At 44.0% G+C, this 27,853-nt stretch overlaps 1 protein-coding gene across 1 annotated transcript in view; it reads left to right on the forward strand.

Moving 5' to 3' along the window:
* The window catches only part of ube2r2 (ubiquitin-conjugating enzyme E2R 2), a 185,934-nt gene that overhangs the window by 131,933 nt on the left and 26,148 nt on the right, over positions 1 to 27,853 (forward strand). The window contains exons 2-3 of the mRNA XM_070868076.1: positions 12,229 to 12,315; positions 21,621 to 21,718. Of these exons, the coding sequence (XP_070724177.1) occupies positions 12,229 to 12,315; positions 21,621 to 21,718 (185 nt within the window). The remainder of the gene's footprint in view (positions 1 to 12,228; positions 12,316 to 21,620; positions 21,719 to 27,853) is intronic.

A 27,853-nucleotide genomic window follows, 5' to 3' on the forward strand; every position in this document is an offset into this window, starting at 1 on the left:
CCTCTGTGACTAAGCGTAGCCTTCTCAACTACGAATGTGGTTGAAGCATGTGGGAAATATCCCAATAACAGATGTACAATCTTCTTCTGGAACTGGAGAAACATAGAAACATAGAAAATAGGTGCAGGAGTAGGCCATTCGGCCCTTCTAGCCTGCACCACCATTCAATGAGTTCATGGCTGAACATGCAACTTCAGTACCCCATTCCTGCTTTCTCACCATACCCCTTGATTCCCCTAGTAGTAAGGACTTCATCTAACTCATTTTTTGAATATATTTAGTGAATTGGCCTCAACAACTTTCTGTGGTAGAGAATTCCACAGGTTCACCACTCTCTAGGTGAAGAAATTCCTCCTCATCTCGGTCCTAAATGGCTTCCCCCTTATCCTTAGACTGTGTCCCCTGGTTCTGGACTTCCCCAACATTGGGAACATTCTTCCTGCATCCAACCTGTCCAACCCCGTCAGAATTTTAAACGTTTCTATGAGGTCCCCTCTCATTCTTCTGAACTCCAGTGAATACAAGCCCAGTTGATCCAGTCTTTCTTGATAGGTCAGTCCCGCCATCCCGGGAATCAGTCTGGTGAACCTTCGCTGCACTCCCTCAATAGCAAGAATGTCCTTCCTCAGGTTAGGAGACCAAAACTGTACACAATACTCCAGGTGTGGCCTCACCAAGGCCCTGTACAATTGTAGCAACACCTCCCTGCCCTTGTACTCAAATCCCCTCGCTATGAAGGCCAACATGCCATTTGCTTTCTTAACCGCCTGCTGTACCTGCATGCCAACCTTCAATGACTGATGTACCATGACACCCAGGTCTCTTTGCACCTCCCCTTTTCCTAATCTGTCACCATTCAGATAATAGTCTGTCTCTCTGTTTTTACCACCAAAGTGGATAACCTCACATTTATCCACATTATACTTCATCTGCCATGCATTTGCCCACTCACCTAACCTATCCCAAGTCACTCTATAGCCTCATAGCATCCTCCTCGCAGCTCACACTGCCACCCAACTTAGTGTCATCTGCAAATTTGGAGATACTACATTTAATCCCCTCATCTAAATCATTAATGTACAGTGTAAACAAACAGCTGGGGCCCCAGCACAGAACCCCACTAGTCACTGCCTGCCATTCTGAAAAGTCCCCATTTACTCCTACTCTTTGCTTCCTGTCTGACAACCAGTTCTCAATCCATGTCAGCACACTACCCCCAATCCCATGTGCTTTAACTTTGCACATTAATCTCTTGTGTGGGACCTTGTCTCAAGCCTTCTGAAAGTCCAAATATACCACATCAACTGGTTCTCCCTTGTCCACTCTACTGGAAACATCCTCAAAAAATTCCAGAAGATTTGTCAAGCATGATTTCCCTTTCACAAATCCATGCTGACTTGGACGTATCATATTACCTCTTTCCAAATGCACTGCTATGACATCCTTAATAATTGATTCCATCATTTTACCCACTACCGATGTCAGGCTGACCGGTCTGTAATTCCCTGTTTTCTCTCTCCCTCCTTTTTTAAAAAGTGGGGTTACATTGGCTACCCTCCACTCCATAGGAACTGATCCAGAGTCAATGGAATGTTGGAAAATGACTGTCAATGCATCCACTATTTCCAAGGCCACGTCCTTAAGTACTCTGGGATGCAGTCCATCAGGCCCTGGGGATTTATCGGCCTTCAATCCCATCAATTTCCCCAACACAATTTCCCGACTAATAAGGATTTCCCTCAGTTCCTCCTCCTTACTAGACCCTCCGACCCCTTTTATATCCGGAAGGTTGTTTGTGTCCTCCTCAGTGAATACCGAACCAAAGTACTTGTTCAGTTGGTCCGCCATTTCTTTGTTCCCCGTTATGACTTCCCCTGATTCTGACTGCAGGGGACCTATGTTTGTCTTTACTAACCTTTTTCTCTTTACATATCTATAGAAACTTTTGCAATCCATCTTAATGTTCCCTGCAAGCTTCTTCTCGTACTCCATTTTCTCTGCCCTAATCAAACCCTTTGTCCTCCTCTGCTGAGTTCTAAATTTCTCCCAGTCCCCGGGTTCGCTGCTATTTCTGGCCAATTTGTATGCCACTTCCTTGGCTTTAATGCTATCCCTGATTTCCCTTGATAGCCACGGTTGAGCCACCTTCCCTTTTTTATTTTTACGACAGACAGGAATGTACAATTGTTGTAGTTCATCCATGCGGTCTCTAAATGTCTGCCATTGCCCATCCACAGTCAACCCCTTCAGTATCATTCGCCAATCTATCCTAGCCAATTCACACCTCATACCTTCAAAGTTACCCTTCTTTAAGTTCTGGACCATGGTCTCTGAATTAACTGTTTCATTCTCCAGCCTAATGCAGAATTCCACCATATTATGGTCACTCTTCCCCAAGGGGCCTCGCACAACGAGATTGCTAATTAATCCCCTCTCATTACACAACACCCAGTCTAAGATGGCCTCCCCCCTAGTTGGTTCCTCGACATATTGGTCTAAAAAACCATCCCTTATGCACTCCAGGAAATCCTCCTCTACCGTATTGCTTCCAGTTTGGTTAACCCAATCTATGTGCATATTAAAGTCACCCATTATAACTGCTGCACCTTTATTGCACGCACCCCTAATTTCATGTTTGATGCCCTCCCCAACATCACTACTACTGTTTGGAGGTCTGTACACAACTCCCACTAACGTTTTTTGTCCTTTGGTATTCTGCAGCTCTACCCATATAGATTCCACATCATCCAAGCTAATGTCCTTCCGAACTATTGCCTTAATTTGCTCCTTAACCAGCAATGCTACCCCACCTCCTTTTCCTTTTATTCTATCTTTGGCAAGCACAAACAACTCCATTCCCCAGCACAGAAACCCACCTATCAAGGGCAACAACCCCAACTGACCTGACCACAAGTACACAGGCCCTTCACGCCACCCTTCCCCAGGCCAAACTACCCCAAAAACCAAGACCCAGCAATTTTTTTCAGCTCCTTGACCTGCATAACTCCCAGCACACAATCATACCAAAAATTTTGAACATACCAATGCTTACCTCCCACAAACATAAGAAATAGGAGCAGGAGTAGGCCATTTGGCCTCTCGAGCCTGCTCCGCCATTCAGTAAGATCATGGCTGACACCATGCAATAGAAATGAAAAGTAGCTTCCTAAACTAAATATGTGAATGTATTTTGAGAATCTAGTTTGCTTTAAAAATGCATGTTATAACAAAATTGAGAACAAGTAATCTGCAAATTTTAACTATTTATGGTGTTTAAGAGTTTACAAGATCAGTTCCCATAAAGCAATATCCATACCAGTGTTTTTTGGAATTGAAATTGTAGGCTAGTGCAGAAATTATATAACAGCAGTCAAGGGCATTCAACATGAATGCAGCTTCACAGCAATGCTGCAATTTTCTATAGATTATGTATGGGAGCATGTTACAAGGAGAGACACCGAGGTATGCAAATTACAAATTTTAAAACAATGCATTTCTCAGCATCATTTGAACATTGATGTAATATTGCATGAATAAAAGCATAATTATTTACAACAAAATACATAGATTTTATGTATACTGACACAAATCTGCAGGTGCAGAATGTCTACAGTATTTGTTGTTTTCTACCAGCTGTTGTTAATGACACAGAATCCGTTTTCTTTTCAGCTCCTCAGTAAGTGACAGGGAAACATTTGGGAGGAGGGCTATAATTTATGGTCTCTGATTCAACAACAGTTTGGCAGCACATTGGGGAGTTGCGGCCTCTGCCATGCTAGCATGGGCGATGCCTGTTGAAGGCCAAGCATTTCCTCCACAAAGAACAAATCTGAGGACCAGTCATAGACTGTGCTCATATCTCCAAGCCAGATTGATGGAGGCATGGAGCAAGTTTTCTGATGGTCTTTTCTTTGAAGATATATGACAGAAGCAGAAAATAACATTTGATAAACAATGCTGTCACTAATCATTATATGAAAGATATATCAAATAAAATTGGAAATATTTTCTCTTCTTACATTCCAACATTAAATAAATAGCACAGTTAGAACCTACGAAATCTCAGGTTTATAGCTCTGTGGAACACTTGTTTGAAGAATAACACTTTCTTGGTATGACTCCATTTTAAAAGTCTGTTATTTATGCCACTTGAACTGGAAGGGAGAGAGAGAAAGTTAATACTAGCTATGCTTAAGTGCATCAGACGTCCAGTTAATTCAGGACAAGAAATGTAAATTGGCTCCTTAGCAAAAGAATCATTAGCGCATTGGGAAATATAACGACTTTACTTAATAGCTTTACTTCCTGATGAAGGTAATTCCTACATGGTGGCCAGGCACCTTGAGATACCTAAAGGGGTATATAAAAGTGCCCTATGTCCTTCATATCAATTAAATAACATTACCCAGAAAGGGAATCTAACTTGTACTCCACTTGCGTAGCTGTCTGTAATTTGTAGATTAGAAATGTTTTGTTGACCAGAACCTTAATTTGTGAATGAATTGTGTTCCATTGTTCCCCTTTCCTGTGTTCTTTTTCTTCCAATAACAAATAACTACTTGTAGTTGTTGGCTTAGAGAATAGAGTGTAGTTAGTACTCATCAAAAGTTAATGGGCCATATCAATTGAAGTTGGTTACACAAAAATGAAAATTTTTGCTGTCTGTTTTCTTGGAAGAAAGGGAGGTTGGATAAAAATTGTAGAATTTCTTATGGTGTGTTGTGTAGACTCAGAGGCATTGAGCGAGGTGTAGTAGTTTGCAAACTCACTTTGTCTCAGTTGAGGTGAGATTATCATCAGCTCACTTAATTGATGTCAACTGTAATACATTTGCAGCTACTCGTTTATCTTGCAGGTCTCTCTGGGTCACTACTTCTAGCCCTTTGCTTTTTAGCAAAGGTGAATGCGATGTGACCCTGAGGAATGCTTGCTAGTTTCCAAAATTAATGTGGGAGGAGTTGTAGGCTTTCTGATTCTCCACAATGCAGCCATAATGGGAACTCCAGGTTGCAGAGGAGAAAAGAGTTAAGGTGCCAGTTCCTGGAGGGGTTGGCTGGTTGGCGTGAGATGGAGTGTAGGACATAGTCTGAGATGGCTATAGACTATGTCTTGAAGCAATCCCATAGAGTCTATATCGCAGCATATGAATGACGATACGTGGGATTTGTTCAGGAAGAAGTAGTCCATCCTCGAGGATGTCGAGTGAGGGTTTTAGTGGCTGATTTTTCATTTCATTTTTAACGCACAATATCCCGTAACTGGTGATGTTTGCCCTTTTTTCTTGGTAGTTCTCTGTCAAAATTAATTGAAGAATTAATTTACAGAAAATCTTTTGTCTTTAAGATACTGGTCATTTTTTTCTTAGTTCGATTGAGAACCGGAAGCACACATGGTTGTGGGGGATGAAGAACAAACCTGCAATCTTCAACCCACTTCCTGGCTCTTGAATTTTTGCAACGTCTCTCACATTCTCAGGATGTCCTAGTGTGCTTTACAACTAATGAAGTACAGGGGTACTGATGAATTACGCAAAGAAAGAGTTTAGATAGCACCTTCCACAACCTCAGAACGTCACAAAGCGCTTTACAGCTAATGAAGTACTTTTGAAGTCTAGACACTGGGGCAGACATCCCGGCCTCCCTGGGTCCGTACGGAGTGTGTACGGATCTGGGAGGGCATCGCAAAAGCCGGTTTTCAGCGCATAGTGCGCACGTGTTGAAAAGTGAGCTTCCGTCCGAGCTTGACAGATCTTCTGTATCTTGGCAGCCAGGACATTTGCATGGGCAAGATTGCGGTATTTACCCATATCTTGCCCAGCAAATGTCCTGAAAACTCTTGCGCCTGATAAAAGCAGGCGCATAGCCTACTTATACAGGCATAAGAGTTTTAAAACACACTTAAAACATAACAAATTAAATTAAAAAACAGTTTTTTAAATCACTGCCCACTGTTAAATTTATTTTAAAGCATAATTAAAAAGACAAAAAAAATTGGAAAAATATTTTTAATACATAAATAACTTTCATTTAAATTAATGTTAAATATGTAGTGCATTTTTTCTATTTTTTTATTAACGTTTTTGGGGGGGGGGGGTTCTCCTAATAATGGGAAGTCCAACTTAGAGTTCCCATTATTAGGAATGAGAACACACTTTACCTGATTGGCTGCCCAGAGCCATGTGACTGCAGCTCCAGCCCTGCGCATATCCTAACGCGCACACACTGCGACGCGCAGTCAGAGGAGGTCTCGAGACCGGGAACTTGCGTGGGCGTAGCAGCTTCAGGCAAGCGCGCTTTTAAAAGTTTTTTTTTACCCGATCACCCGAGGGAAGCAGCCAACCGGGATTTCTGGGCCATTGTTGTAATATAGGAAACACGACAGCCAATTTGCTTTCTAGTGATGAGTTATAAATATTGGCCAAGAAATTAGGGAGAATTCCCCTGTGCTGCTTCAAAATAGTGCCGTGGGATTTTTTATGTCCACCTGAGAGGGTTTAACGTCTCGTTCGAAAGACAATGGCAAATGTGGCAGCCAGTTTGGATATAGCAAGGTCTCCCAAGCACCACTGAATGAATAATCACATGGTCTGTTTTTTTTTAATGATTTAGCTTGAAGGAGGAAAGCGCTCTTTGAATAATGTTATTGGATCTTTATGCCCATCTGAACAGACAGTTGGTGCCTCAGTTTAATCTCATCTGAAAGATGGCATCACTGGCAATGCAGCATTCCCTCAGTACTGTATCAGCCTACATTATGTGCTCAAGTCCTAGAGTGAGGCTTGAACTCACAGCCTTCTGACTAAGTGAAGCTACTAACCTGATATTAATGGGGAGGCGGGAATGGTGCAGGGGGAGCCCAATCGATGATGAACCCTGCAAGGCTGGGCACATTGAGACCCCATCAATCTTAATGCCATCGCCTCATTTGAATACTTTTGGTTCAGCTTCTGCCCAACAGCCGGCCAGATTGACTGCCTGGCCGGCGGGCAGGAGCAATGGGTATTGGCAGGAGGCTGCAGCCAGAGACCCGAGGGAACGGTACCCGACAGTCAGTAGGGAGGCTGCTACTTGAGACGAGGTGAATGAGAGAGGATGTGCATGTATGTTAGATACCAAGTGGGAATAGAAAGAGTTGATCTTGAGTACTATTTCAAGTTAAACAACTGAATGCAAGAAGTTATAGGTTTACAAACTGGTAAAAGGCAAGTTCGATACTGATAAATCGTGGAAAAATTATCTGTGTGGGGTAGTAGAGACAAAATATTACATCATTGAAGATGCAGTTAAGTACCATGACTGGGTGAGGTGGGAAAAATTGTCGTTTTTATCGGGCCCAGGAGAGGCGTGAGTTCGGGGCCCAGAAGAGGCGAGGGCTGACGGGCAGCACGGGCCAGCCCACACTGAGATATGTGTGGGCTGGCCTCCATTTGCCTTGGTTAATCCTTGCCACTGGACCAAGACCTAGCTCTGTCAAGCCCGTGTGGTGGCTGGTGTGCAACGGCCACCACACGTTTTTAAAAAAAAAAAAATCCACAGGCATCTTCCACCCTTCAACATGTAGTTCGTGATCTGGAATGTTAGGTCCTTCATTGAAACACCTGTGAACTCATCTCTTTTTGGCGTGGAAGCAAGTCATCCTCGATACGAGGGACCGCCTATGATGATGAAGCTGATATTAAAAAAGTATAGGTCCATGTCCTAAGTATGTTCAACACTCTCTTCCACTGCTATTTCCAGCTTAAAAACGATACCAAATCTTTGCATTGAATAGCATTAGAAATTTTATTTTACTCTTCTAAAATGTCTCATTAATTTTCCATTTAAAATTTTTTTTCCATAGGATTTTTAGGAGATATTGCAGTTTTAAAGGATTACAATTTATGGAATAATTGCACTCTGTGAGGTAACCTTAACAGGAGCACTTGCAAAGCTTTCATTTTATTATTACTGCCTATTCGTTTTATTTTTAATTCACCAACACCAAACAGTAACATATATTAACAAAGTACACTGACCCAAAGTGCTGCAGAGTGACATAATCAAAAAAATGATGCCTAAAAGCTTTGTAAGCAGGTCTTAAAGGAGGAGTGGCGGAGGCATTTTCATAGGGAATTCCAGAGCATGGGGCCTAGGCAGCTGACAATAGTGGGGCCAAGTGAAGAGGCACGCACAAGCCAGAGGAATGAAATGTGTGGGATGGGGGAGATTGTAGGGCTGGAGGAGGTTACAGATTATAGGGAGGGGCAAGGTCATGAGGGGATTTAAAAATGAGTAAGAATTTTAAATTGGAGACATGGGGGAACAGAAGCTAATGTAGATCAGCAAGGATGAGAGTGATAGGTGAACGGGTCTTGGTGCGAGATTGGATATGACAGCAGAGTTTTTTTGACTGAGCTGAGGTCTGCAGATCATGGTGGATGGAAGGCTGACCAGGAGATGATTCCTGAGTATTTCCAATATTTTCTGTTAATACAGATTTCCAGCATCCACAGTATTTTGTTTTTTTCATTCTTCCTACCAAAGTGAATAACCTCACATTTCCTCACATTATACTCTATCTGTCACCTTATTGGCCACTCACTCAACCTGTCTTAACAGACCCTGTGTGTCCTCCTTACAGCTTACTGTCCCACCTAGCTTTGTATCGTCAGCAAACTTGGATACATTGCATTTGGTCCCTCCATCTAAGTGATTAATCTAGATTGTAAATCGCTGAGGCCCAAACACTGATCCTTGCAGCACCCCACTCGTTACAGCCTGCCAACCTGAAAATTACCCGTTTATTCCTACTCTCTGTTTTCTGTCTGTTAACCAATCCTCTAAACATGCTAATATATTACCCCCAACCTTATGAGCCCTTGACTTGTGTAGCAACCGTTTACGTGGCACCTTATCAAATGCCTTTTAGAAATCCGAATAGACTACATCTACTGGTTCCCCTTTACCTACGCTGCTAGTTACATCCTCAAAACTCTAATAAATTTATTAAACACTATTTCCCTTTCATAAAACCATGTTGACTCTGCCCCCTCATACTACAATTTTCTTAGTGCCCCATAACCAATTCCTTAATAATGGATTCCAGCATTTTCATGATGACTGATGTCAGGCTAACTGGCTTGTAGTTGCCTGTTATTTTTCTCCCTCCTTACTTGAATAGCAGGGTTACATTTTCTACCTTGCAATCCGCTGGGACCGTTCTAGAATCTAGGGAATTTTGGAATTCATACATCCATTAATACATCCATTATCTCTGCAGCTACCTCTTTTAGAACCCTAGGATGTAGCCAGGGGATTTGTTGGGTTTTAGTTCCATTAGTTTCTCAAGTACTTTTCCTCTACTGATAGTAATTACTTTAAGTTCCTCACTCTCATTAGCCCTATGGTTCCCCATTATTTTTGGTATGCTTTTTGTGTCTTCTACTGTGAAGATGGATACAAAATATTTCCATATTCCCCTTTTTATAATTTCACCTGTCTCAGCCTCTAGGGACCAATGCTTACTTTTGCTACTCTCCATTTTTATATACTTGTAGAACTCTTACAATCTGTTTTTATATTTCTTGCTAGTTTACCCATTCTATTTTCTCCCATTTTAATAAATTTTTTGGTCACCCTTTGCTGGTTTCTAACGCTCTCCTAATCCTTAGGCTTACTACTATTCTTCACAACATTATAAGCCTCTTCTTTTAATCTAATACTATCTTTAACTTGTTCAGTTCGCCCAGATGGATCAATTTTTCCAGTGGAGTTTTTATTTCTCAATGGAATGTATATTCGTTGAGAATTTTGGAATATTTCTTCAAATGTTTCCCACTGCTTATCTACCATCAAACCTTTTAATCTAGTGTCCCAATCTACCTCAGCAAACTAGCCCCTCATACCTATGTAATTGGCTTTATTTAAATTTGAGACTCTCGTTTCGTACTGAAGTATTTCACACTCAAACTCCACCTCACCCTCAGCAAGCTCCTCGCTGGAATGGATCTAAATTATAGAACAAATGGGAATCTGTTCAACCACCACCGCCTCGAGGCCAGATCCAAGATCGTCTCATCCTCTGTCATTGAACTACAGTGTTGTCTGCGCATACTCGGAGGCTGAACTCCAAGCCATCATCAGCAGCTTCACCGAGGCATAAGAGAGCATATGGGCCTTGCACTAAACATCCGTAAGACAATGGTCCTCTACCAACCTGACCCTACCACACTGCACTGCCTCTCCGGTTATCAAAACCCACAATGAGGCCTTGGACAAGGTGGACCATTTTCTATACCTCGAGAACCTACTGTCAACAAGGGCAGACATCGACGACGAGGTCCAACGCCGCCTTTATTGTGCCAGTGCAGCCTTCGGTCTCCTGAGGAAGAGAGTGTTTGAAGACCAGGACCTCAAATCTGGCACCAAGCTTATAGTCTAAAGGGCAGTAGTAATACCCGCCCTCCTATATGGCTCAGAGATGTGGGCTATGTACAACAGCCACCTCAAAACGCTGGAGAAGAACCACCAACACTGCCTCCGCAAGGTCCTACAAATCCATTGGCAGGATAGGCGCACCAACATCAGTGTTCTCACTCAGGCCAACATTCCCAGCATTGAAGCATTGACTACGCTCGATCAGCTCTGTTGGGCAGGTCACGTCGTCCATGTACCTGACACGAGACTCCCAAAGGAAGCGCTCTACTCGGAGTTTCGACACGGCAAGCGAGTCCCAGGGGAGCAGGGGAAATGCTTCAAGGGACACCCTCAAAGCCTCCTTGATAAAATGCAACATCCCCACCGACACTTGGGAATCCGTGGCCCAAGACCGCCCAAAGTGGAGAAAGAGTATCCGGGAAGGTGCTGAGCACCTCTATTCTCCTTGCCCGAGAGCAAGCTGAAGCCAAGCGTAGACAGTGGAAGGAGCGTGCGGCAACCCAGGCACCCCACCTACCCGTTCCTTCAGCCCCACCTGTGACAGAGACTGTGGGTCCTGCATTGGACTCTTCAGTTACCTGAGAACTCATTTTTAGTGAAAACAAATCATCCTCAACTCTGAGGGACTGCCTAAGAAGAGACGAAGAATGTGAAATTTTTGTCATGATATGATCACTCTTCCCCAGAGGATCCTTTACTGTGAGATTACTAATTTACACACACATTACACAAAGCAAGATCTAAAATTGCCTATTCCCTCTCCAATTCTCCACACCCTTCGTTCTCACTTAATGACAATTTTACATTGATCCCACCTATCACTGACTATGCAGTCAGAGGAAATAGCTTTTCCCTATTCACTCTATCAAAACTGTATGTAAAGGGCATTTGTTCTTCCACTGACTTGCACAGAGCAGCACGAGTTATAAGTTGTAGTGGTTGGGTGATATGGTAACCGTGGTGGTGTAGTACAGGCAAAATTTAGTAGCACCAATTAGGAATGTATGCCTGCACTGATTTGAAATTTTGATTCCCGTACCATAAAGTCAGTCTGTAACCTTATTGCACATGCCTTCTAGTTTGAACAGTTTATGTACTCTTGCATGTATCAGTGAAGTCAATGGAAAGCAAATTCAGGCAGGTGTATAATGGGTGGCTAAGTTGAAAGTTTTGCCCTATAACTACTGAATAATAGAAAAGGAAAATCACTCTAGAATACTATGCGAGTTTAAATTTAGTTGTATATCAGTGATGAATTTAACACCGGTGGTATTTCGGTGCTAAATTATGAAATCGGCAATATTTCGGTGGTAATCTGCGATGAATTTACCGCCAGTGGTATTTTCGGTGGTAAATGATTGAAAAAATGACACAAATCCAGTCCTATATAGTTCTTACTATTAGAATATGCCGATGACCAAGTTTGGCTACTCTGGCTTACTCTAGCTATACACAAAGTAATTCCTGCTGTAGTATTTTTATGACCGTTTACAGTTTAATTCTGCATTTTTAACCTGATTGCTGGCTAGACCATTGTTAATGCTGAGCTATAAAGATCAAGATATTTGTAAATATGTATCCCTTGCTGTATGTTTTAGGAAAACTTAACATTAGCCTTACACCATTAGTTCAAAATCTGTCTGTTCCAGTTTTATTTCCCCCTTAATATCTGGATCCTACTACGTATACTTTTGGTGTGATTTTTAGCTCAAACCTCAGTTCTAGGCAGAGCTGATAAACTGCATTTAGTTATTCCATGCATTAAAGTAACTTTAACAAACATATTTTGACCATGCCTTCTATTTTCTCCTAGGCTCATCTGAAATTCCCAATAGATTATCCATATTCTCCACCTACCTTCAGATTTCTGACAAAAATGTGGCACCCAAATATTTACGAGGTAAGTTTCTGTAAAATTATAATTTGCTGTTTTCTTGAAGCCTTTTTAAGATAGGTAGTCGAGATCATCACCATAAGCTGCTTGTCATTTAAAATTTTTTTATTTTGGTTGAGCCACACACCATTTGCAAGCCAAGGGATTCCCTCCCATAACTCTGCCAATGCAGCTTCATAGCTGACCACTAGTTGTTGGAATAGAACAGTATAATATGCCTCATCCTCCAGTTCTGTCTATCACCAGAATAGTTGTTTTCCTCCATTTAGTTCTTTCTTAGGCAATCCCCTAAGTAGTGGTCAGTCTTTGTGATGGAGAGTATATGGGGTTAGAAGCACAGCTTGGGGTCGAATTGGATGTTGGGATTGCAAACAGCTTGGTTCAGCCTGAGACGTTTGCTGGAATAGGGGATGGAATCGGTGGTGAGGATACGGAGTTTGTGATAAGAAAGATAGATCAGAGTATTTTCTAAATGGTGAGAAGCTAAGAACTGTGAGATGAGCAGAAATTTAGAGGTCCAAGTACAGAAATCACCAAAGGCTAGTGAACAAATACACAGAAATAATTTAAAAGGCTAATGGAATTTTTGCCATTATTTCCATCACTTTTAGCTATCTTTCAGTGGTATTATTTCCAATGACTTGTAAAAATCTGAAAACTCTTGTATCCACTGAATATCCACAAATCAAAGAAATTAGCTTGCAACAAATTTGAGGTTTTATACATAACTTGCATTTATATAGCATCTTTAATGTAGCAAAATGTCCCAAGGTACTTCACATGAGCGTTAGACAAAATTTGACATCGAGCCACATGGAGATGTAGGGACAGGTGACCAAAAGCTTAGTCAAAGAAGTGGGTTTTAAGGAGCGACTTAAAGGAGGAGAGGGGGTGGAGAGGTTTAGGGAGGGAATTCTAGAGCTTAGGGCCAAGGCCAAGTTAGTATGAGAGTACAGCAAGTAATCAGGAAGGCAAATGGAATGTTGGCCTTTATTGCAAGGGGGATAGAGTATAAAAGCAGAGAAGTCCTGCTACAATTGTACAGGGTATTGGTGAGGCCACACCTGGAGTACTGCGTACAGTTTTGGTCTCCGTACTTGCATTAGAGGCGGTTCACGAGGTTGATTCCGGAGATTAGGGGGTTGACTTGATAGGTTGAGTGGGTTGGGCCTTTACACATTGGAGTTCAGAAGAATGAGAGGTGATCTTATTGAAACTTAAAAGATAATGAAGGGGCTCGACAAGGTGGATGCAGAGAGGATATTTCCACTCATAGGGGAAACTAAAACTAGGAGACAGTCTTAGAATAAGGGACCACCCAGTCAACAATTTTAATTAAAATAGATTAGGCCCCTCCCTACCTGCGGCCACGCTTCCCTCCTCTACCTCTTGCCCCCTCTCCCCCATCATAATCCTGCCCCCCCCCCCCCCCAGGTTCTGACTTACGCTCCCCTTTCTAGTAACTGGGCCAAGTCGTTTTGCAGCAGGGCACCTCAAGTGCTGCTGCTGTAGGGTGAGGGTGGTGAGGTAACGTTAGCAGATTCAATTCAGGGAGCCCAGGAGAAGATGTTTCCGAAGAAACATCTTCCGAGTCAGAAGCAACTGCTTCCTCCTGACACGCATCTGTCGACGTTGGTGGTACGGCACCTTGGGGTGCAGTGTTGTATCCCAAACCGCAACCATCTGCCCCACGCCCTCCAAGATAGGTGCAGATAGTGTGGCAATATTGCTGGTCAACCCACCAATTGCTTGCAGGAGCTCTCAACCAATGTCTACGCTCACCCTCGACGGAGACACCATGTCCTGGTTCACATCTGCCTGTCGCTGTTCGTGCCTACCTCGCCGACCCAACCTCTGCGGGGTTGGCGTGGGCACCGGACCACTCGGAGTGCCCTGCTGCAAGCCGCTTGGCCCTGCTACTTCATCCATTGAGGATGACGTGGCTGCAGGTACTGCAGATTTCTGACCCGGCTCCTCATCCTCCTCGGTTGTATCTTCCCCCGTGGTCAGCACAACCTGCAGCAATTGGGGTGATGCTCCAGGGGCCTCCCATTGCACCATGCTCTTGTCGCGGAGCTGGAAAACATAATTGAGGTTAGTAGAAGAGAAGTGGAGACATGAGAATGATTGCGCAGGCATATGTATGAGGAGCAACACTGCTGCAATAAATATAAACGAGAAATGTTACATATAATTAACATGAGAGTACAGAAGCTGCATGCATAACATTACATCATTCATATATTATAATCAAATGGCATTAAATTACTTTAAATTACCACTGGTTTACACATTACTCAGTGGCGCAACAACGGGATCTGCACCACCACAGGTGGCCGAACGACAATGTGCCCCTACAAGGGCTGAGGCACGCTCCTCCAGGTCGGTTAATTGAAAAAGATCTGCAGGTCCGCCTGCGCTCCACCCGATTCTTAGATATCTTCGTCTGTAAATGTGACACGAGCATGGTATAAGCTAATTGCCTCGATACTATTACGGAAACATACAGATATTGTAATCCACAATTAGTCATCGCACAATGTTATTCATTGTTAATGTTATATACTAATACGGTTTGTATGCAATTGATGCATGGTTATAACATCTACATTCAGAGAAGAAATTTAATAAGATTGTGGTTCGGAACTAATGGGTAACACCAAACCCCTCGCGAACAATCCCCAGGGAAGGTCCCATCCACGGGTTGTGCCATTCGCTGCCTGAGGGGAGGGAGCCAGGTTATTGCAATCAATGGAGGTCCCCAAGGGGGGGAATTAGGACCATGAGGTTAAAGGGGCACCGTGTCCCTGGGCTGTGCTCTGAGACCTCTGTGTGGCCAGAGCTAATGTCCCAGGGCAGACGGTGAGCCAGGGCAGCTCTCCCCCAGTCCAGGCTGGGTCACACTGTGATTGACAGCAGCTGGAGAGACTCACAGTCTGGGCAAAGCTGAGCGGCCCCTTTAGCGCTCAGTCGTCCGCCCCCACACCCCATTCACCAACCTAATCAAAAAGGATACGGTGCCCAAGTTAAAGAGTTACTCGCAGCACACAAGCAGTGATATAATTTAATAGTTCTCCTCCTAAACTAGTGGTAGAAATGCCGAGAGTTTGCGGTCTGTCTGTTTCCAGTCATTCCTTTGGCCCCAATTTTCAATCAAAGCGTTTAAAAAATAATTAATGCTGTCAATTCAGTTTAAGGCATCTCAGCCAGATTACGAATGCACATTTGCACGGACTGGTTCCTGGGACACCTGCCCTCCCAGGGTTAAAGCCCTGGGCCCTGCCCTCCCTGTCCTGGGGGTGCAGCTTCCGACCCCAGTCCAAATCTTAACAGGGATGCTACCCAAGATTACCCAGCTTAATTACAATCCGGCAGATTTACATTCGAATTAATGAGTCAGTGCATCATTACAATTATAAATTGGATAATTTAATACTTACTCTTGCAGATGCCACCAGACTGTTCCAGTGCTTGTGGCACTGGTTTGGCTGTCTCATGTCGTGGGCTGCCGAAGTTACCACTTGGGCGATGTCCGCCCATATTTGCTGATATATCCGGTGGTGGGGGGGGGGGCGGTTTCCCACGCCCAGCCCGGGTTAATTGGCCCCACCGAGTTGCCACCTCGTGGACCAGAGCTTCGTTGGCTTCATCAGAAAAGGCTTTCGCCCTCCCTGCAACCTCTGCAACATCACATAGAAACATAGAAAATAGGTGCAGGAGCAGACCATTCGGCCCTTCGAGCCTGGACCACCATTCAATATGATCATGGTTGATCATGCAACTTCAGTACCCCATTCCTGCTTTCTCTCCATACCCCTTGATCCCTTTAGCCGTAAGGGCCACATCTAACTCCCCAACTCCTCATTTTCCATCTCCATTGCCTCGACACAACCTTCCTTCTCTCTCTTCCTCCCTTTTGTCTTCTGAGCATGCGCAGATAACCCCTGGTCTCCCGAATTGCGGGAAGAGTTAATTAACTGGAAAAAAAAAACGCGCATGCGCAGGACGGCTGTTGCTATGGATGCCAGCCTTGCACGACTGAATGCATCGCTATCGCCCAAGTTAAAAAGGTGAAACTAGTGCTTTTTAAAATGGGCAATATTCTGGCGATCCTAAAAAAAATAAAACAACCACTAACAATTTTGGGCAATAGTGATAATAATGGAAAGTCTAGCCCAGAGGATGGTAGGTGTGAGGACCACCTGGAGAGGATTAGCCATGTCTGAAGATAACAAAGGCATGGTAGAAGGTCACTTAATCAAGATGGCTGTGCATAACAAAGCTCTTAAAAGACCTTCTCGTTACTCGCCCTCAACAGAGCGATGGAAATTCATTTTTCTTTGCGGGTGAACCTTATTCAGAGAATAAGGATGACCATGCTTGAGGCAATTATCAAAAATTCTACACCACTGACTTTGCATTGAACACAAAAATTTACCCAAACAAGCTGAACGTTGTGATTGATGTGATCATCTTTGAGGGTTTTTTTCTCAGATACTACACAATAAAATGCCTGCTATATCTTTTAAGTATATTACAAAGAAAGTTTTGCCGTTGTCTCTGTGAATTGCAACCAGAAGATGAAAAATGTGTTTTTAAAAAAAAATGAGGGTATTGAGTCCTTCTCAGAACAACATCTGGAGATGGCCTGTTTTGAACTGGTTGTTTGGCGATGTGAGAAACCTTCAGAAGCACCTTTCTCATGTTCTCATTTCATCCATTTGCTATGGTCTATTTTTTTTCTCGTACATCGAATTTGGCACTGAATTCTTAGATGGTCCTCCACTTATGGTTTGTAGAGAACACCACAGAGTGGAATATTGCTACATCTTAATGTTTAATCTAAAAGAACAAATCCAGGTCCAGGAAAAATGTTTTTGGGGTGGGAGGGGAAAATGGAAGAGAAATTTAGCCCTCACTCTTTTAGTGGGGACGTTTTCCTTCAATACCCGTGGAGAATTCTCGTATGATGCGTGCCAGCATTTAGACCATTGTTACTTTTTGGCTTAAAACTGCTCTTGGGGTTCAACCGGTTTGTAGGTGGAATAAAACTTAGCTGCCCTGGGTTACCTGCTGGGCCAGCGAGTTTGGCTACACTGACCAGAAAAGTCCCAGGTTCAGTCTGTTATCGGTGTTGAGTTAGCTAATCTTGGACAGGATGTCATTGGTTGGTCTCAGCACCCCTGGGTAAGGGAGGGTTCCTGCTCATTGATATTCAGCGACCCCTGCTGAAGTGCATGTGTGTAAATGTCAAATGAGGATCTCCGATAATGCCTCTACAGTTAAAGAGCTATCAGACACTCACTGAGGCACTCATGTAAATAATGGCAAGTTACTGGACACCCATGGATCTGTACCAGGTGTTGAAACCCCTTGAGAGAAGAGGCCGGGAAAACATTGGTGAGAAAAATAGAAACACTTACCTGTATTTGGGCATCTTGACAAATCATCATCATAGGCAGTCCCTTGAAATTGAGGATGACTTGCTTCCACTCAATGTGAGTTCTCAGGTAACTGAACAGTCCAATAGGGGAATTACAGTCTCTGTCACAGGTGGGACAGATAGTGGTTGAAGGAATGGGTGGGTGGGACTGGTTTGCCACACGCTCCTTCCACTGCCTGTGCTTGTTTTCTGCATGCTCGCGGCAATGAGACTCGAGATGCTCAGCGCCCTCCCGGATGCACTTCCTCCACTTAGGGTAGTCTTTGGCCAGAGACTCCCACGTGTCGGTGGGGATGTTGCATTTTATCAAGGCTTTGAGGGTGTCCTTGAAACATTTCCTCTGCCCACCTTGGGCTCACATGCCGTGTAGGAGTTCCGAGTAGAGCGCTTGCTTTGGGAGTCTTGTGTCAGGCATGCGAACAATGTGGTCCGCCCAACGGAGCTGGTCAAGTGTAGTCAGTGCTTTGATGCTGGGGATGTTGGTCTGATCGAGGAGGCTAACTTTGGTGCATCTGTCCTTCCAGGAGATTCGCAGGATCTTGTAACTACAATGAAATACAGTTTAAAAATTGGTAAATAGGTGAGCAGTTCAATGTTTAACCTACTGTGCTGCCAATATAGGTACCATTTTGGAACAGTGCGAGCAGCAGCATAGAATCAGGTTTTGCAACACACACTGTGGTCAGGCAAAGCTTCTGTATCCAAATTTTAATGCTACTGAAGACCCAATGGCATATTCAGTCAATAGGAGTAGAAAATTGACAGTTAAAAAATATTTTTGATAAGAAATCTCATTCATATCATGTGGTGTCGAAGCTAGGTGCACGAAACATAATTCTTGATTTTAAGTTGTTCCGTTGCTTTCACTTACCCTCTGCAGAGGCAAAACTCTGCATCAAACTACAGTAGTAGCCTTCTGCTGAGCTACAGCACTGGTCAGGGGAACGTGGGCATCTTCACCATTTTTGCAGCAGCTATTGAGAAACAATACTGTAAATAAGCTATAGGGATTCCTGTGAATTGGTTTGCCAACCCCCCATAATTGTTAGTGGAGGCGCTAGAAATTCAAGATTTATCTCGGATGCTGCTGCGAATTGCTGGGAGAAACATCATGGGGATTGTAAAAAATGTTTAAATCGAAAATGGCGGGGGAAGGCTGTTTTACTGACCGTAAAGAATCATCTAATTGGGCAACAGTCTGTTCACTTTGCAATAGGCATGGGAAGACAGTGTGATGCGAGGATGAGCATGCTGGGTAAGAACAATATGAAATAGGAGCAGGACTAGGCCATTTGGCCCCTCGAGCCTGCTCCGCCATTCAATATTATGGCTGATCTAATCATGGATTCAGCTCCACTTCCCTGCCCGCTCCCCGTAACCCTTTACTCCCTTATTGCTCAAAATCTGTATCTTTCCGCCTTAAATATATTCAATGACCAGCCTCCACAGCTCTCTGGGGCAGAGAATTCCATAGATTTACAACCCTCAGAGAAGAAATTCCTCCTCATCTCAGTTTTAAATGGGTGGTCCCTTATTCCGAGACTATGTCCCCTAGTTTTAGTTTCCCCTATGAGTGGAAATATCCTCTCTGCATCCACTTTGTCGAGCCCTCTCATTATCTTATGTTTCAATAAGATCACCTCTGATTCTTCTGAACTCCAATGAGTATAGGCTCAACCTATCCTTCATAAGTCAACTTCCTCATCTCCGGAATCGACCTAGTGAACCTTCTCTGTACAGCCTCCAATGCACCTATATCCTTCCTTAAATATGGAGACCAAATCTATACGCAGTACTCTAGGTGCGGCCTCACCAGTACACTGTACAGTTGTAGCAGGACTTCTCTGCTTTTATACTCAATCCCCCTTGCAATAAAGGCCAACATTCCACTTGCCTTCCTGATTACTTGCTGTACCTGCATACTAACTTTTTGTGCTTCATGCACAAGGACCCCCAGGTCTATCTCTACTGCAGCACTTTGCAATTTTTCTCCATTTAAATTATAATTTGCTTTTCTATTATTTCTGCCAAAGTGGATAACCTCACATTTTGCCGCATTATGCTCCATCTGCCAAATATTTGCCCACTTACTTAGCCTGCCTATATCCCTTTGCAGATTTTTTGTGTCCTCCTCACAATTTGCTTTCTCACCCATCTTTGTATCATCAGCAAACCTGGCTGCATCACACTCTGTCCCTTCATCCAAGTCATTAATATAGATTGTAAATAATTGAGGACCCAGCACCGATCCCTGCGGCACCTCACTAGTCACTGTTTGCCAACCGGAAAATGACCCATTTATCCCGAGACTCTTTTCTGTCAGTTAGCCAATCCTCTATCCATGTTAATATATTACCCCCCAACCCCGTGAGCTTTTATCTTGTGCAGTAACCTCTTATGTGGCACCTTGTCAAATGCCTTCTGGAAATCCAAATACAACACATCCACTGGTTCTGCCTTATCCATCCTGCTTGTTACATCCTCATAGAACTCCAGCAAATTTGTCAAACATGATTTCCCTTTCATAAAACCATGCTGACTTTGCTTGATTGAATTATGCTTTTCCAAATGTCCTGCTACTGCTTTCTTAATACTGGACTCCAGCATTTTCCCAACGACAGATGTTAGGCTAATTGGTCTATGGTTTCCTGCTTTTAGTCTGCCTCCTTTTTTAAATAGCAGTGCTACATTTGCAGTTTTCCAATCTGCTGGGACCACCCCAGAATCTAGGGAATTTTGGTAGATTATAACCAATGCATCCACTATCTCTGCAGCTACTTCTCTTCCGACCCTAGGATGTAAGCCATCAGGTCCAGGGGACTTGTCCGTCTTTAGTCCCATTATTTTACCTAGTTCTACTTCATTAGTGATTAGTTCCTCGCTACCTATAGCCCCTTCATTATCCACTTTTGGGATGTTTTTAGTGTCTTCTACCTTGAAGACCGATACAAAATATTTATTCAACGTTTCTACCATTTCCATTTTTTTCAATTATTAATTCCCAAGTCTCATCCTCCAGGGGACCAACATTTACTTTAGCTACTCTTTTCCTTTTTATGTACCTGTAAAAACTCTTACTATCTGTTTTTATATTTCGTGCTAGATTACTTTCATAATCTATCTTCCCCCTCAATCATTTTTTTTAGTCGTTCTTTGCTGGCTTTTAAAAATTTCCCAATCCTCTGGCCTCCCACTAGTCTTGGCCACATTGTATGCCCTTGCTTTCAATTTGATACCCAAATGGCAGGAGCCTGAAATCGGGGTGGTTGGAGACAGGAGGTCATGTGATGAAACCTAGAATATGTCCAACCAGAGTTGGTAATCCTACCTGTGACAGGATCGGTAGAAGAGGAACACATATAAAAATAATATTGTCGTGAAAACCCAACTGGTTCATTAATGTCCTTTTCGGGCAGCGAACTTGCCATCTTGGGCTATATGTGACTCCAGTCCAACACCAATTCTTAACTGCCTCTGAAGTGGCTTAGCATACCACTGAATTAAATCCATGGGCAATAAATCATGGCCTTGCCTGCGACAATCACATTTCTATAAAATAAATTAAAAACATAATATGATCAGTGTGAGTAGAAACTGTGAATCAAAGAGTTGGTTTTTAACTTTTCTTTTATAAATGATTTTGAAATGTAATTTCGAGGGCGGTGCAGGCATCAAAATTGGGACAAGTCACTGAGTCATTGTATTGTTGTAACTATAGAAACTGCAGTTATGAGACCAAGCCAATGTTTACCAGTATTGTAGTTGTGTGCCACTGCATATTGTGCAATATTAGCTGACACCCAGGCATGATCAAATGTTGTTATTCAAAGAATTTGTTTGACGCCTAGCAATCTTTTTTTGCTTTTAGAATGGAGATGTTTGCATTTCGATCCTACATCCACCAGTAGATGATCCTCAGAGCGGTGAACTACCTTCTGAAAGGTGGAATCCAACTCAAAATGTCAGGTATGTTACTCTCGATTGATAGGAATTTTAAATTTTATTAGGATTTGTCCGTCTGTGGCTTTGTGTAAGAAAGCCGTTCATGGGCTGGATTTTCAGCTAATTTGCGCTCCATTTAGCGCCTGGGCGGGGCTCAAAAAAACTTTTTTTTGTTGGCGCAAAGCGAGCCGCACAAGATTTTGCGCCCGGGCAAAATTTTTGCCAATGGTAAACTTAGCGCTCGCCCGCTGTTTTCATCATTTGGATGGCTTAAATCATCGTGCCAAGGTCAAGGATGTCACTGAGCGCCCTCAGGGCACTCTGGGTGGAAGAGGGTGATGGCCAGAGGTCGTGGTCCATATCTGGACCAATGACAGGTAGAAAGATGGATGAGGTCCTGCAGGCAGAGTTTAGGGAGCTAGGGGAGAGATTTAAAAGCAGGACCTCAAAGGTAGTAACCTTTGGATTACTCTCAGTGTCATGAGTTAGTGAGTACAGAAATAGGAGGATAAAGCAGATGAATGTGGCTGGAGAGATGGTGCAGGCAGGAGTGCTTTAGTTTCCTGAGGCATTGGGACCACTTCTGGGGGAGCTGGAACCTGTAAAAGCTGGATGGGTTTCACCTCAACAGAGCCGGGACCAATATCCTCGTGGCGAAGGGAGGGGGGGTGGGTTTGCTCATGCTGTTGGGAAGAGTTTAAACTAGCTTGGCAGGGGGATGGGAACCTGAAAATAGATTCAGTAGGGAGAGGAGTTAAGCTGGAATTAGAAAGCAAAAATAAAGAAAGTGAGTTTGAAGGAGAGAGGAAACCAGCAGGAAAAAAGGGTTTAAAAAAATACAAATCGAAAGGCACTTTGTCTAAATGCACGTAGCATTCGTAACAAAATGGATGAGTTGAAGGCGCAAATGGGTATGATCTGATAGCCATTACAGAGACATGGTTGCAAGGTAAATATTCAGGGGTAATTGACAATCCGGAAGGACAGACAGAAAGGAAAAGGAAGTGGGGAAGTGGGGAAAAGGAAAAGGATGGAATCACTGCAATTGTGAGAAACGATATTGGCTCAAATGATCAGGATGTTGTAACAGTTTGGGTGGAGACAAGAAATAATAAGTGGAAAAAGTCACTGGTGGCCGTAGTCTATAGGCCACCTAACAGTAGCAACTCTGTTGGTCGGAGTATAAACCAGGAAATAGTGGGGGCTTGTAAAAAGGGAACAGCAATAATCATGGGTGATTTTAACCTCCATATTGATTGGACAAATCAAATTGGTCAGGGTAGCCTTGAGGAGAGCAATATGAAACACAACCAACCAGGGGGCAGGCTATCTTGGATCTGGTCTTGTGTAATGAGACAGGATTAATAAACAATCTCCTAGTATAGGATCCCCTTGGAATGAGTGATCATAACATGGTTGAATTTCAAATTCAGATGGAGGGTGAGAAAGTTGGATCTCAAACCACAGTAGTAAGCTTAAATAGAGGAGACTATGCAGGTATGAGGGCAGAGTTGGCTAAAGTGGACTGGGAACATAGATTATTAAAGTGTAGGACGGTTGATGAACAGTGGTGTACATTTAAGGAGATATTTAACAACTTTCAAGAAAAATATATTCCAGTGAGGAGGAAAGGGTGTAAAAGAAAATATAGCCATCTGTGACTAACTAAAGAAATAAAGGACAGTATCCAATTTAAAAACAAGGGCATACAAAGTGGCCAAAACTAGTGGGAGGACAGAAAATTGCGAAGCTTTTAAAAGCCAGCAAAGAATGACTCAAAAAATGATAAAGGGAAGATGGACTATAAAAGTAAACTGGCACACAATATAAAAACAGATAGCAAGAGTTTGTATGGGAATATAAAAAGGAAAAGAGTGGCTAAAGTAAATGTTGACCCCTTAGAGGATGAGACTGGGGAATTAGTAATGGGGAACATGGAGATGGCAGAAACACTGAACAAATATTTTGTATCACTCTTTACGGTAGAGGACACAAACAATATCCCAACAGTGACTAGTCAAGGGGCTATAGTGGGGGAGGAATTTAACACAATCACAATCACTAAGGAGGTGGTACTCAGTAAGATAATGGGATGAAAGGCAAATAAATCCCCTGGACCTGATGGCTTGCATCCTAGGGTCTTGAGAAGTAGCGGCAGGGATTGTGGATGCATTGGTTGTAATTTACCAAAATTTCCTGGATTCTGGGGAGCTCCCAGCAGATTGGAAAACTGCAAATGTAACGCCCCTATTTTTAAAAAAAGGAGGCAGACAAAAAACAGGAAACTATAGACCAGTTAGCCTAACATCTGTGGTTGGGAAAATGTTGGAGTCCATTATTAAAGAAGCAGTAGCAGGACATTTGGAAAAGCATAATTCAGTCAGGCAGAGTCAGCATGGATTTATGACGGGGAAGTCATGTTTGACAAATTTGCTGGGATTCTTTGAGAATGTAACGAATAGGGTGTATAAAGGGGAACCAGTGGGTTTGGTGTATTTGGACTTCCAGAAGGCATTTGATAAGGTGCTACATAAAAGATTACTGCACAGATAAAAGTTCACGGGATTGGGGGTAATAGAGGATTGGCTAACTAACAGAAAACAGAGAGTTGGGATAAATGGTTCATTCTCGGGTTGGCAATCAATAACTAGTGGGGTGCCGCAAGGATCAGTGCTGGGACCCCAACTATTTTCAATCTATATTAACGACTTGGAAGAAAGGACCGAATATAATGCAGCCAAGTTTTCTGACGATACAAAGATGGGGGGAAAAGCAATGTGTGAGGAGGACACAAAAAATCTGCAAAAGGACATGGACAGGCTAAGTGAGTGGGCAAAAATTTGGCAGATGGAGTATAATGTTGGAAAGTGTGAGGTCATGCACTTTGGCAGAAAAAAATCAAAGAGCAAGTTATTATTTAAATGGAGAAAGATTGCAAAGTGCTGCAGTACAGTGGGACCTGGGGGTACTTGTGTATGAAACACAAAAGGATAGTATGCAGGTACAGCAAGTGATCAGGAAGGCCAATGGAATGTTGGCCTTTATTGCAAAGGGGATGGAGTATAAAAGCAGGGAAGTCTTACTACAGTTATACAGGGTATTGGTGAGGCCACACCTGGAATACTCTGTACAGTTTTGGTTTCCATATTTACAAAAATATATACTTGCTTTGGAGCCAGTTCAGAGAAAGTTTACTAGGTTGATTCCGGAGATGAGGGGGTTGGTTGAAAGGTTGAGGAGATTGGGCCTCTACTCATTGGAATTCAGAAGAATGAGAGGTGATCTTAACGAAACGTATAAGATTATGAGGGGGCTTGACAAGGTGGCTGCAGAGAGGATGTTTCCACTGATAGGAGAGACTAGAACTAGGGGGCATGATAGAATAAGGAACCACCCATTTAAAACTGAGTAGGAATTTCTTCTGAGGATTGTAAATCTGTGGAATTCGTTGCCTCATAGAGCTGTGGAAGCTGGGACATTGAATAAATTTAAGACAGAGGTAGACAGTTTCTTAACCTATAAGGGATTAAGGGGTTATGGAAAGCGGGCAGGGAAGTTAACCTGAGTCCATGATTGGATCAGCCATGATCGTATTGAATGGCGGAGCAGGCTCGAGGAGCCGTATGGCCTACTCCTCCTATTTCTTATGTTCTTATGTGCAGCGCTGCGCTAGTGCCCCAGGCGGAACTGTCGGCCATATCGCCCGATTTAGCGTCTACCCGGGAAACGGTGAGCAAAAACCAGTCGCAACCCGGGTGCAGCAGGCGCCATCTTGGAAACGGAGGCGAAAGTCAGAGTTCTGAGTAATTAAAAGCATTGGGAGAAGAACGCTGCGTTACTGCATACTTTTCATTGTGAAGTTTATGTGAGTTTATTGTTTGTTTTAAAGGACATTTTAAAAAATAGGGATCTACTATGTCGGCCATTATTCCCGGCTGCTATATTTATACGGCGTCGAGCTACAAGAATGCTTATTGATCATTTTTAATGTAATCGAAGAGGTCGCAGATTATTGGGGAGGAGGCCTTACCCCCATCGACTGCAGGGAGCATCGCTCATACCTGCAGCTCTCTGAGACACTGTGTTAGAAGGCTACGCTTCCGAAAAGAAGCGCTAACAGAGACATGCCAGCTCGTACAGGCAGAACTACAGCCTACCAGCGGCACCAGGACTACACTGCCCGTCGAGGTGAAGGTTACTGCCACGCTTGCCTTCTATGCCTCCAGCTCCTTTCAGGTATGAGTGGGGGACATATACTTCATCTCGCAGCACGCTAGATGACTACTGCACTGTACGCATGCAGGATGGACTTCATAAACTTCCTAAGGAGGCCCAAAATGAGAGGGCTGTAGGTTTTGGATGATTTGCTGGTTTCTTCAAGGTTCATGGTGCCATTGACTGTACGCACATCGCCCTACGTGCACCAGAGGTTTACCAACACCGAAAGGGATTCCACTCCATGAACATACAGATTGTCTGTGACCATACTCGGCGCATCATGGCAGTCAATGCCCAATATCCAGGGAGCATCCATGATGCTTTCATCTTGTGTGAGAGCAATGTGTCTCAGGCCTGTTCCAGTTTCAGCCACAAGGCCAGAGCTGAATGCTCGGGGACAAAGGTTATAGCCTTGCCACCTGGCTCATGACCCCCCCCCCCCCCCCCCCCCCGCCCTCCGGAACCCTCAGACAGAAGCCGAGCATCGCTATAATGAGAGCCATGCAGCCACATGTAACATCGTCAAACAGACAATTGGGCGGCTCAAGCAGTCCTTCCGATGCCTGGACCCCTCTGGAGGCTGCCTGCAATACTCCCCTCAGCAGGTCGCTGAGTTCATTGTGGTGTGTGCTGCATGCTACACAACTTTGCCATCATGAGGGGACAGGATTTGCCAATGGGGATTGCAGAACCACCTTTGGAGAGGGGAGGGTGGGGGGAAGGAGGAAGAGGAGCCTGGCATGGAACACATGCCACCACCACCCCCACCACAACAGCACTGGAGGCATTGTGGAAATTTCTCCGCTGCAAAAGCCTTATGTCAACAGCTCATAATTCAATGCTTTGCTTGAAGAGTGACTGTCGCCTGGCCGCTCTGACCCACCATGTTGTCTATTCCCCCCTCTTGCTCCGCAAATGAGACTATACAGGAATGGTTAATACGAACAAAAGAATTTATGAAACATTGTAAACTTTTATAACTTTAACATGATTTGCAAATGTTGAAATGTTAATAAAATAACACATTGTGATTAAACAACAACATTACAGCCAACACCCCTGCCCTGTCTTTTACCACCGAATTTTCCCCCCTTACCCTTATCCCCCTCCCTTGCTTGCTCCTCATACCCAAAGTGGCACCACGAAGGCGTGCAGCAGCATTGTCAGAGTGCGGGTGTGTTGGGGGGAGAGACATTGGAGACGCCTCCTGGGGAGACACTGAACGCGCTTGTGACGTGAATGGCCTGGCTTCTGACTGGCGAGCCTCTTCATTGGTGTCGCCAATCACGGATGGTGTGTCTGGATGTCACACTGGGCAACTCTGAAAGGCTACTCGCCAAACTCTCCGGGACTCCAGTGTGACTGGTCGAGGCCACCAGCCTCGTGTGGCCAGTGATGGCCTCGCAGGTTTTGCAGCACGCACTGACAATCTGCGACCCTACCTCCATTACGGTCGCAGTGAAATTCTCGATGGTCGCAGGAATCCTGCCCAGGACATCAAGTAGTTGATGGGTGAGCCTGATGGTGCCCCTGGACAGTCCCACCATGTCCAGTTCTGCGTCTGCCTGTCTGTCAGCAAACCGACTTTGCTGACTTGTCCGCAGGAGGGATGGCATGTGGGATTCGACCCCAGAACTGCATTGCTGCACGCCACTATTCCCAGGAGCCTTCGAGATCTCAAAGCCCGGGAATGTTAGATCAGCCTCAGACGAGGTGTTTACCAGTGGCAAAAGAGGTGTAGAGTGTATCTGCCCCTGGAGTCGGCTGCTCTGTCAACTCATCTTCCTCCTGCTCCTCCTCCACCACATGATGGCCTGATGTGGAGGGTTGATCTGAGGGATGCGGCGCCTGTGGCTGGTCATGAAGTAGAAAGTAACAGACGAGTGGTTAGCAACAGGGAAGGGGGCAAGGTGACATGCGGAAGGTCACACAGCACAGGCT

The sequence above is a fragment of the Pristiophorus japonicus genome, chromosome 2, assembly GCF_044704955.1.
Source record: "Pristiophorus japonicus isolate sPriJap1 chromosome 2, sPriJap1.hap1, whole genome shotgun sequence".
Classification (NCBI taxonomy): Eukaryota; Metazoa; Chordata; class Chondrichthyes; family Pristiophoridae; genus Pristiophorus; species Pristiophorus japonicus.